The following is an 11,516-nucleotide window of genomic DNA, read 5'->3' as shown; positions in this document are numbered from 1 at the left end:
CAGCAGGAGGTTGAAGTGTCACAAATAGTGATGGTCCTGTAGTCGCCTCTGAAACCTGCCACTGACCCTGTGAGACACTTCTGCACTGTGGGCCAAACCTGCATCATGTGTATTAGAGCTGGAGATCCTGTCTTCGTGCTGGTGGCTTTGCTGAGGTGTTATACAGGCCTTGGCCTGCACTTGGGACAAGTGCTAGGCACCAATGTTCACTTTATCCTCCTCAGTAGGGATCCTGAGAGTTAGACTCTTGGATTGGTCTGTCTCGGGACCCTGATCATTTATCTGCTCATCCAGGGAATTAGTGAGTTGAGGTTTCTCTGGTGTAGCCCTTAGCTTGGGGAATTCTTGCCTTGCTGTAAGTCTCTGTTGTTCAATGAGAGTTTCTTGTTCCAGGCTGGCTGAGGGCAAGATTCTGCCCGGCAATATGAAGGATAACTTCTGGGAAATGGGAGACACGGGCCCCTGTGGCCCTTGCAGCGAGATCCACTATGACCGGATCGGGGACAGAGATGCTTCCCACCTGGTCAACCAAGATGACCCCAATGTCCTGGAGATCTGGAACTTGGTGTTCATACAGTTCAACAGGTGAGCCACCACCTGCTTCCCTCCCCAGGCTGCTCCAGCTCAGCATGGGTTTGCTCGCACTATGCTCTGTTTTAACTGCCTCTGGCTTGCTCACGATTCCCTTGTGTTTGGGAGCTGTGCACTTTGTGATGCTCTGTCCCCTGACCCACCTGTACAGGTGAGGTTGATCACACTGGCTTTGGGGACAGACTGGAAATGTTTTCTCAGTTCATCTGCCAAGGGATCAGTAGGGAATAAGTGTCATCCTGCTCTGGGTCTAAGTTGTCATTGAGGGTGTTGTTAACTGTGTTTTATCAAAGTTGTCCCTTGTGTGGCTTGTGTATGGCCCCATGCCATAAATCTGGTGGAACAAAATCTCATGGAGATGAGGAGAGAGATGAGGTTGCCTCTGGAAAGTCTCCATCCCTAACAGCTTGTCTTTCTTTTTGTGGCTGGGCAGGGAAGCTGATGGGACACTGAAACCTCTTCCTAAGAAAAGTATTGATACTGGGATGGGCCTGGAAAGGCTGGTCTCTGTGCTGCAGAACAAGATGTCCAACTACGACACCGACCTTTTCCTTCCTTACTTTGAAGCCATCCAAAAGGTACGAACTGGAGAGTCTGGGTCTGGGCCTTACGCAGCTGCACTCATTCTCTGATTCCCTGGGGAGATGTGTGGGCCTGGTCAGACAGGGTGATTTTGTATGCGTGTCTCTGCTTTCCCAGCTGCTGCGAGCCCCATGGGTTTGTACTTTGCTGAGGGTAGGAATGCAGGCTGGCACAGTAATTGCTGTCTTGGAGCTTGTTTCCAAGGGAAATCATGGGATAAAGAGGGATGCAGTTTTCCAAGGTGTTTCTGTGAACTGTCCTCACTCTTTGGTTCGCTGTTGGGAGATGCTCTGCAGTCCCTTATGGCCAAGTGCCATCTTTTTACCTTGCAGTAGGGAGCATGCGGTGCTGCTAACCCAGAATCAGAGTTTGTCCTTCAGTCTCCCACCTGGAACATGCTGATCTGTAGAAAATCCCCTGAGAGAGGAGGTCTTTGCCATAACCCATGACAGTTACTTGCAGAACCAGTGTGAGGTTGCTGCATCTTCCTGGGTGACATTACCAGTGCTGGGAGCTCCATGTGCAAGTCCAAGCCGTTTCTTTGCTCCGTGAAAGAGACAGGTTCCTGGCTGTGGATCATGCTGGAAAAAGTGCAGGAAGAGCCAAGGCTCCTACTGCCTCTGAGGGATGAGGTGTGGAGCTCCAGAGCTGGATTTAGAGGGCTGCCTTTCTTCAGTGTTAAAGCCACTGGCTGGGCACAGCCCATGTGTCTTTGTGTGCCTTCCTGCAGTGCTGAGAGCCTGGCTGTAGGGACTGTGTCCACGGTACGAGGTTTGCTGTGTTGCTGATCCCCACTGTCCATAATTGTCCCCTTTGCCCACTGCCTTCTCTCTGCACAGGGCACAGGTGCCAGGCCGTATATGGGGCAGGTTGGTGCTGAGGATGCCGATGGTATCGACATGGCCTACCGCGTGCTGGCTGACCACGCACGGACCATCACACTGGCCCTTTCTGATGGAGGCAGGCCTGACAACACTGGCAGAGGGTAAGAAGGGAGCTGCTGCAATGCTGCTGCTCCCATTCTGTTCAGCACGGCTTCCCTGAGAAGACTGGGGTCTCATGGGTCTCTGGGATATCTTTGAATTTGACATTAAAGCAGCAGATAGCAGAGTGTTTGCTCAGTATATTTGATGCTTGAATCCCTGTAGCAAGGTTCACCCGAAAGGCCAAGACTGGCACAAATCCTGCTTTAGCGCAGTGCCACTGTCAAAAAAATCAATGATGTTTGGACCGGGAGGCTGTGCTTTGCGTGCCATTGGACTCACAGGGCTGAGTCTTAAGCACACAGCGAGTCTGGGTCACAGAGCTGGGACCTGGCACCTCTCCTCTGGCTTGTTGCTGATGTGAGCAGCTACTTGAGAGAAAATGGGAAAGAACCCTGTGCTTTTGGTCCTGGGAGGGGGTGCTGATAGGTGGGTGCTGGTGGATCCCCTAAGAACAACTCAGAGGTGTAACATTTGCATGTGGGGCTCTGCTGTTCCCTAGGTATGTGCTGAGGCGGATTCTCCGACGTGCTGTGCGCTACTCCCATGAGAAGCTCAACGCCCCCAAGGGTTTCTTTGCTACTCTGGTCGATGTGGTGGTACAGTCACTGGTAAGTTCTTCTCCTGCCCCACTCTATCTGCTGAAGACTTCCTCTGCTGAGGTGTGCACATCTCCATGCTGAAGGACTAATCCTCTTGGGTCTACAGGGAGATGCCTTTCCTGAGCTGAAGAAGGACCCAGATATGGTGAAGGATATTATCAATGAAGAAGAGGATCAGTTCCTGAAAACACTCAGCAGAGGGCGTCGCATCCTGGATAGGAAGATCCAGAGCCTGGGAGACAGTAAAACCATTCCAGGTAAGGCTGTGGCTTCTGTCTGGATGCACCAAAAGACATTTATCATCTGGGATCAAGTTAGGGCTCAGCTAGGCTGGAAATTGACTGGTGGTGGATGGTGTTGGGGGTCAGAGTTGGAGTCGAAAGACAATTGCTCGGAGCTAGGCCACTCCTCTCTCCTCTGGCCTGTGCTCACTCGCTTGGGTATCTAAGCTGCCCAGACACAACGTGATGATGTGACCTCTATGCCGTCAGTGGGGAGCTTTTTAGATGTTCACATTCACCAGACCTGTTTGCTGTCGTGCCATAGTGCAGAGCCAGTTGAATGCAACAGAGCCAGCCAGAGAGCAGGGGAAGGAGCAATATCTTGCAGAACAGGAGTGCTGACTGCTCGGCTTTTTCTCTGAAGGTGATACTGCCTGGCTGCTGTATGACACCTATGGTTTTCCTGCGGATCTCACTGGGCTGATTGCAGAGGAGAAGGGCCTTGTGGTGGACATGGAAGGCTTTGAAGAAGAGCGGAAAAATGCGCAGGTAGATAAGTTACAGGGGAAACTGGTATACAGGTGGGCAGTGAGGATTCCTTTCCTTTTAGTTTGCAGTCATGAGTCTCTGCTCCTTTCTTAATGGGTCTGCTTGCATCTCAAGTGCCCCAGTGCCCTGTGGGAGAGACCAGTGCACTGGTGGTTGTGGGACATGTCTTTTCTGTGCAGCTGGGGCTGGTTTCACTCACTAACACTGTGAGGCCCAGGGACTTGAGCTCAGCCTTCAGACAGAATTAGTGGAGTGCTGGGCGCACCTCTGACACCACTGACGTGTTCTGGATAGGGAAGGTTGGGACTTCCCGGTCCCAGGAGCTCTCGGGGATGTGAGTGAGGTGTGCAACTAGGCCAGCATGTATGGGCCAGTGCTGAGGTGGGTTTTCTCAAGCTTTGTTGCTTGTTGGCAGCTCAAATCCCAAGGGAAAGGTGCTGGAGGGGAGGATCTCCTCATGCTGGACATTTACGCCATTGAAGAGCTGAGGGCCCGAGGGCTGGAGGTGACTGACGACTCGCCAAAGTACAGCTACGCTTCGGATCCAAATGGCACCTATGGTATGAAAAAACCTTCTCAGAATCATTTTCTGTTGCCAAACCTTTCCCGGCATGTACCTCAACATGATCCCCTCTGGGTTCACCTTTCTGGGGTCATGGAAGTGGGAGTGGAAACGTGTGCAGGTGAATAGTCTGCTTGTGACAAATGGAGCAGGGAAATTCAAGGGCTGCCCTGCTGTTGAAGACCGTTGTTGCCAACCTGGTCAGAGAGTCTTAAGGGAATTCCTGTTCCCTGCAGCTTTGTGTCTCCACACTCCTGTGTTTGTGTTTCCCAGGTGCCCTTTTGCCAGTGCCGCAGGAGACTGCAGTTTCTGCTTGATCTGTCCTCAGCTCATTTGCTCTGTCTTGCTGCTTATTATTTTATTTGAGATTCAGGAGGCCCCAGGCTCATAGCAGCACACATGTCTGATTTTCAGTGCATAGGTGTGGAAGGAAGTGACAGTCCCTACTTTGGGGAGCACTGAATGAAATTCCTTCTCATGCAGCTGTTACCCTCTTACCCCCTGCAGATAGGGTAGCTGCCATGAGCTCCTGCAGTAGCTGGGTGGTGTTGCTGGGAAGTTCTGCTCCCACATGCTGTCTACAAGGTTTTCCTGTTTTACTGACTCTGCCTGTTGTCCTGGTGACAGATTTTGGGAGCCTCGTGGCCACAGTGAAAGCCATCCGCAGGGACAAGAAGTTTGTGGAGGAAGTGTCCACTGGCCAGGAGTGTGGGATAGTGCTGGACCGGACCTGCTTCTACGCCGAGCAGGGCGGGCAGATCTATGACGAGGGCTACATGGTCAAGGATGACGACGGCAGGGAGGATGTGAGTGAGCCTGACAGCCTTTCTCTAGACTCAGTCTGACCTGGGGTCTGGGCAGGTGTGTGCAGAGAAGGAGAAGGGGCCAAGCAAGTTCAGCGATTTCCTATCCATGGCAGGTGTCAGGTGTTGCACAGGTTTCCTTTTCGGGTGTTCAGCACAGCACAGACATGCTGGAGTTTGTTCCCCTTTCTTCTTGGGGAACTGAACTCAGTGCTGCAGCATCTGCCTGTCACTAGAACGTGGGTGTCTGCAGTGGTGAGGCTGGGATTGCAGTGCAGAAGGGGAGTGCTTTTGAGCTGTGATGGGGAACTCTTTCTGCTCTGCTGTGCCCCATAGCCATGCCCCACCTTCATTCTCTTCTCTGCTTTATGGCCCTGTGTGCTACACCTGGGGACGCTCAACTTTCTTCTGTCGCACACATCAGTCTGGCTCTCAGCTGAGACCTTTCTGGTTGCAGCTCAGGTCTCTGGCTGGGCTGTCTGTCTCCCCTTGGCCTCTTGCCCTGCTCACCAGGTGCATTTCCCTCTTTGTACAGAAAACAGAATTCACAGTGAAAAACGTGCAGGTCCGAGGAGGCTACGTGCTACACATAGGAACTCTGTATGGAACCTTGAAAGTAGGAGATCAGGTCCACCTATCTATTGATGAGGTAAGACATGTTGTAACAGATGGCCTTATCTCTTTTCCCTGGATTTGATCTCCTTTCTTTCCATTGGTGCCACTCTGGGAGCCTGAAGTTTGGGGCCTGCTCTCCCTGCAGCATGCAATGCAGGCAAGCAGTGTGGCCCTTCCAGTGTGGCTGACTCAAGGCTTCTCCTCCCTGGCATCTGGGGCAGATAACACCCCCCTAGCTCAGAGGCACGCTTGCTGGGTTTTGCTAACCAGCAGCAGAAACTTGTTTTGGGTCACGGCTGGGAGGTGGAGCTGGAATGGTGCTCCACTGCGTTTTGGATGACAGTGGAGAGCCTGGGCTGTCTGCCCTGCTCCAGACATCGCTTCCATGGGCTCAGTCTGCTGAGCGAGTGCTGGGTTGAGCCTAGTCTGCAAAATGCATTTTCCTTTCCTCTAGAGGCAGCACTTTTGGAGCAAGAGGGAAGGCTCCCATCTTTCAGTGCTTGTCCCTGTTGAGTGTCCGTGACCTGATCTGTCCTTGGCCTCACTCCAGACAGGCCCAACAAGGGGACTGCTAAGAAAAACCCATGCACAAATTTGATGGGGAATGTCCAGCTCCCTTAGCTGAGACTCCAGGGCAGCAAGCATGATAAATTGTTTCTGGTCTCCTGAGCTAGTTTAGGTTCCTGTTGAAGCAGCGCATTAGCCTCCACTTCTGCTGCAGATCTTGGCTCTCCAGTGCGGGATCCCATCTAACAGTGGCTTCCTCCATCAGACAAGGCGGCGGCCGGTCATGAGCAACCACACGGCCACCCACATCCTCAACTTTGCCCTGCGCTCAGTGTTGGGGGAAGCTGACCAGAGAGGGTCCCTGGTTGCACCGGACAGGCTGCGATTTGACTTCACAGCCAAGGGAGCCTTGTCTACCCAGGAAATCAAGAAAGTTGAAGGGATCACCAACCAGATGATTTTGGAGGCAAAGGTAGGTATGGCTGCCAGGTTGGACATGCTCAGGAAAGAAGTACCTTGAGTGAAGCTTTTGGATGATCTGGGACACTGGGAGTGGGGCCCAGCAGGAGTCTTCTGAGCTGCTGATGCAACACTGTGCACAGATTGGCATCACTGAGTATTTTGAGTGGGAAAACTCTGTGTAGATCGCTCTGTTCATTGGTACCGAGCCCTCTCGGAGTGTTTCTGTGCCTGTTCTAGTGTCACATTAGCTACAAGAGCCAAGAAGTTTGGCCAAATAGTTTTGCAGGCCTGTCTGGATTTACAGTGTGCACCCAAACCCCCAGTGTTGCGTTCTCAGTGATGAGAGAGAACAGACCCTCGAGGACCCTGTGCTCTGCTCAGGAGTCTGTGGTAAGAAATGAATTTACAGGAGGAGGGAGGGCTCAGCAGACAGTGATACTGGGAATTCTGAAGATGGGGCATCTGTCAATGACTTTGGGATCCCTGCAGCTCAACAAACCCCAGCTCAGGTGAGGTGCATAATTTCCCTTTTAGGATTTTTCAGAGGAATTCAGGATTCCTTGGGAATGAGGGGAAATTCACAGCTCAGTCACAGCTGACAGGACCGGCTCTTACCTGCATCCCTCTCCTGTCCTCTGCAGACTGTGTACGCCAAGGACTGCCCTCTGGCAGCAGCCAAAGCCATCCAAGGACTGCGGGCAGTTTTTGATGAGACCTACCCTGATCCTGTCCGTGTGGTCTCGATTGGCATCCCCGTGGAGGAGCTGCTGGCTGATCCCTCTGGCCCTGCAGGCTCCATCACCTCTATTGAGTTCTGCGGAGGAACGTGAGTGTCTGGAGAGGCTGAAAAGGAGTCCCTGAGGAGCCTGAGCTCTTTTGTGGGTGCCATGGGTGTATGCTGGGCACAGCCAGGACAGAGCTGGAGGTGGTGGTGATAATTTTTGCATTCCCAGCCCTGAGTCAGGCCATGTTTCAGCCTTTGCAGGCAGCGAAACTGCCTGGATGCTGTCTCTGCCCATGTGCGTAGTCTCTAACTGTGCTGGGAACATAGCCCTTGCTGCCCTTTCCTCACTCATTTGCTTTTAGTGGCTAGGTTGGGTTTCCTGCCTGGGTTTCCTGTTCCCACATTTGCTGAATCTCCCTGGCAGGGTGCTTTTCTTGTTTCCATGCTGGTTCCTGCCGAGATGAGAGGTGAGCTTCTAACTCTCTCTTGTTGTGGGTCTTCCTGGGTTCTTTCCAAAGGCACTTGCAGAACTCCAGCCACGCAGGCCCCTTTGTGATAGTTTCAGAAGAAGCAATTGCTAAAGGCATCCGGAGGATAGTTGCAGTCACCGGAGCCGAAGCTCGGAAGGTAAGAGGAAGCAGGAGAGATCCTCTGTGAAATCCCACATATTAACCCTGTGCCAAGGTTCCTTTCCTTCAAATTTGCCCGATATCCCTGTTGGGGTACTCAGCCCAAGGGAGAATTGGCATCAGTGTCCAAGGGACTCATGAAGCAGGATGCTGCTATTAGCAAAGGCTGTGCTGGAGGCCCCTGGCTTTGCTATGGCCAGAGCAGGGAAAGGAAGGGGGGGAGGTCTTGGCTGTAGCTGTTGTGTTAGAAGGGCCTGGGGTGGGTTTCCAGGGTGGCTGTGAGTTTAGCCCAGGTTGCTTTGCAGAACGGACTGCAGCTTTAGAGCTCTCAGCAGCTGGCAAGATTGGCAGGAGAGTTGTGTCGTCTGAGAATCCACTCTGCTGCAGGAGGCAGCTGACTTTGGCCTTGCTTGGGCTGGCGCTTCCTAGCGTGGGAGAAGGGGCTTGGTGAGGAGATGGCTTTCTCTTTTTGGATGGTCTCTGCATTCCTTCTGGCACAGAATAGTCCAGGGGCCTGTCTGCCAGCATTACACGCTGGTTCTGATGTTCTGCCTGCTTTGGCTCTGCTGCTTCCCATGGAGTTACTGAACTCCATCCTGGGACTGCAGCATCCCTCACACCTTCTCATGGGAGTGGCCAAAAGCCCAAGCTGCTAAATATCCCTGTCTGATTTAACTCGGATCATATTCCGCTAGGCCCTCAGGAAAGTCGACAGCCTCAGGAAACTGCTGTCAGCCCTGGAGGCCAAGGTGAAGGTCCAGACAGCGCCCAGCAAGGATGTGCAGAAGGAGATCACGGATCTGAGTGAGGTGAGGATGGCAGCAGTGCTCTGCCTTCCCAAAGTGGACGGGACCTTGATTGCCAGCACTGGGTAGTATTAATCAGCCCCAAGTTCAGCATCCTGTTCCTGCCTGAACAGCGCTGCATCCTGTGGGTGCTGCAGCCAGCACCTTGTGGCTGAGGCTGTTGGGCTCTGGGAGAGGAGGGGAGCGTACTGGGAGGCACTTGAGGTTCCTATATGTGGTGCAGCATCTCCGGCTGTGGTCACTGGTACCTTTAACCCTCTGAACCCATTCCTGTTTTGCAGACATTGGCCACTGCTGTTATACCACAGTGGCAGAAGGATGAGCTGAGAGAAGCTGTTAAAGCACTGAAGAAAGTTATGGACGACCTGGACCGAGCAAGCAAAGCTGACATCCAGAAACGAGTGAGCCCTGGGCGGGAATAAAGGACAGTGTGGGATGCTCGGAAGTTAGGGTGCTCCTGCCCTAAGAGTGCCTCTGGGTGTGCAGGCTTCTTCTTCCTGCATCCCACTGGATTTTCTTGGAGGAAGAATCACTCACAGCACTGCTGCTGCCTTGCAGGCCACACACCCACTTCCAAACACATTTTGTTCCTGGCTCTGCAGCCTGAGGCTGCTCCAGACTGGGCTATGGGTGTGTTGGGGCACCTTGGGGGCCTCTGTACCTGCAGGGAAACTCTACCTAGATGGTTCTTGTGTCCATACGCAATGTGTGTGGTCTAGCATCTGACCACTGTTGTCCTCAGGTGCTGGAGAAGACCAAGCAAATCATTGAGAGTCACCCTAACCAGCCCCTGGTCATCATGGAAATGGAAAATGGAGCCTCAGCAAAGGTATGGGAAGGTTTGATCTCTCCTCAACAGCTTTGTGCCTGAGGAGCAGCTGGGTGGTTGCTCTTCACTCGGGGAGGAGGTGCTGTGTTACAGAGCTGTCCCTCTTGCCACCTGCCAGCCCCGAGCAGCGGCTGGTGAGGAGTGGGACAACCACTGTGGGTCTCTGTGTTCCACCTCCTAGGCTAACACATGGGCTTGCAGGGGTAGGGTGGGGATCTTGACCATTCTCTGAGCTTCCAGACCTGATCATGGATAGGGACCCCAGTAGAAATCACACTGTCTCACAGGTAAGACATTCAGCAGCAGTCAAGGACACTAAAATTCAGGCTTGAAGAACTCTGAAGAGCAGCTCTGCCAAGCCATGGCAGTCTTGGTGCTTGTGGCCACTGCAGATCAACTCTGGGATCAGTGTCCTGGGCTGTGTGTGCAGGCCAGAAAGCTGCTCCCCAGCTCCTGGGCACTCTCTGCTACATCAGGGTTCAAATTCTTCCCCGGCCAGAGCTGAAACTGCTCCTTCACTCCTCCACACACAAGTGAAGTTCTGAGCGATTTCTTTTGTGAATAAACACTCCCTTGTGTGCACTGTGCCACAGTGCTGAGCCCAGCACATGCCAGGCAGCGGGGGCTGATCCTGCCCTGAGGTTGGACCTCTCAGGTTTTAATGCATTATTTAAATTTCTGCTCTGGGAATCTCGTAGCTGATCCTGCTCAGTCTCTGTGATCATCTCCGTCCCAACAATGCCAGCGCTGCTTCTAGTGGATGCCAACCCAGGGTGCATCCCATGGGATGGCAGTGCCAGCTGCGTATTCCTCCTGCTGTGCTCACTGAAGAGCCTGCTCCCGGAGCTCTGTGCTGCCTCATGATGCCTATGCCAGCAAAACATGACGGTCTCCTTGGGAATAACAGGATGCCTGGGAGTTTCTCCAGCATGGCTGCTGTGTCTGATAACCCCCACAGCTTCTTCGTACTGCGTTTGAGTCCTTCTGACTCACTGCAGAACAGCTGCTCCCTCCTGCTGCGAGCTCACAGCGCAAGGCAGAGCGTTTTTCCCCTCCTCCCAGTGCACTCGGGCAAAGGTTCACTCACTTTGGGGCTCATTCTGCCAATTCCTGGATAATGAAAAGTGGGGAAACAAAATCCAGGGCTTTTGCCCAGCCAGGGATGTGAAGTCTGCTCCTCTTTGGGAGGAGCAGCACTGCAGATCACTGCTGTTTGGTTTTAAACACGAGTCTGAGGTCTTCACGAGCTTCCCAAGGACTCCATGGGGGCCGGAGCAGGGCTGGTTGCAAGCACAGGGAAGTTGAACTGCAATGGTTTCGTCCTCCCACAGGCCCTGAATGAATCTCTGAAGCTCTTCAAGACTCACTCCCCCCAGACTGCCACCATGCTCTTTGCTGTAGATAACGAAGCTGGCAGAATCACCTGCCTGTGTCAAGTACCCCAGGTAAGGCCCAGGCTCCATCTCTGCCTTCTCTGAGCCTCCCTGGATGATCTGCAGCCTCCAGGCAGTAACTGTCTACAGCCAAAACTCGTTTGGGTTTGGCAAGAGCCACAACCCTTGTGGGTTGAGTTATCGTGCTGCAGAGGCGTGTAGGTAGTCTGCCCCTTGACTGCGCGCCTGGAAAAGCTTTGTACCATGCTTATGGGCCCTTTCCTCACTGCTGGGTTGAGATCGAGCTCCCTCTCTTTTTTTTTTAATTTTTCCTATCCAGGAGACTGCAAATAAGGGCCTGAAGGCCAGCCAGTGGGTACAGGAGGTGTCTGGCTTGATGGACGGCAAAGGCGGTGGGAAGGATGTCTCTGCACAGGCGACGGGCAAGAACGTGGGGTGCCTGCGGGAGGCCATGCAGCTGGCCACGGACTTTGCCCGGCTGCGGCTGGGGGAGCTGAAGAACTGAGGGGTTATGGGGGGGGTCAGCGGTACCCTCCTGCGCAGCCCTTGCCTGCTCCTGGGCCACCCTCAACGCTTTCCTATGAATAAAACCTGCTTGTCCTCTGTGCTGCCGCCTCGGCTCTGCTTACGGGGGCGGGCCGCGCCGGGCTCCTCCTC

At 53.4% G+C, this 11,516-nt stretch overlaps 1 protein-coding gene across 1 annotated transcript in view; it reads left to right on the top strand.

The window, feature by feature from the left end:
- The window catches only part of AARS (alanyl-tRNA synthetase), a 13,350-nt gene extending 1,890 nt beyond the window's left edge, over positions 1-11,460 (top strand). The window contains exons 4-20 of the mRNA XM_010183932.1: positions 394-585; positions 1,025-1,169; positions 2,013-2,158; positions 2,659-2,767; positions 2,865-3,015; positions 3,404-3,528; positions 3,944-4,088; positions 4,718-4,896; positions 5,429-5,542; positions 6,281-6,487; positions 7,119-7,303; positions 7,720-7,828; positions 8,526-8,639; positions 8,918-9,037; positions 9,379-9,465; positions 10,797-10,910; positions 11,179-11,460. Of these exons, the coding sequence (XP_010182234.1) occupies positions 394-585; positions 1,025-1,169; positions 2,013-2,158; positions 2,659-2,767; positions 2,865-3,015; positions 3,404-3,528; positions 3,944-4,088; positions 4,718-4,896; positions 5,429-5,542; positions 6,281-6,487; positions 7,119-7,303; positions 7,720-7,828; positions 8,526-8,639; positions 8,918-9,037; positions 9,379-9,465; positions 10,797-10,910; positions 11,179-11,364 (2,428 nt within the window). The 3' untranslated portion in view covers positions 11,365-11,460. The remainder of the gene's footprint in view (positions 1-393; positions 586-1,024; positions 1,170-2,012; positions 2,159-2,658; positions 2,768-2,864; positions 3,016-3,403; positions 3,529-3,943; positions 4,089-4,717; positions 4,897-5,428; positions 5,543-6,280; positions 6,488-7,118; positions 7,304-7,719; positions 7,829-8,525; positions 8,640-8,917; positions 9,038-9,378; positions 9,466-10,796; positions 10,911-11,178) is intronic.
- The last annotated feature ends 56 nt before the right edge of the window (positions 11,461-11,516 follow it).

Source organism: Mesitornis unicolor, unplaced genomic scaffold (genome assembly GCF_000695765.1).
Source record: "Mesitornis unicolor isolate BGI_N332 unplaced genomic scaffold, ASM69576v1 scaffold42274, whole genome shotgun sequence".
Classification (NCBI taxonomy): domain Eukaryota; kingdom Metazoa; phylum Chordata; class Aves; order Mesitornithiformes; family Mesitornithidae; genus Mesitornis; species Mesitornis unicolor.
The sequence above is the reverse complement of the archived record's forward strand: the minus strand, read 5'-3'. Positions and strand labels throughout refer to the sequence as shown.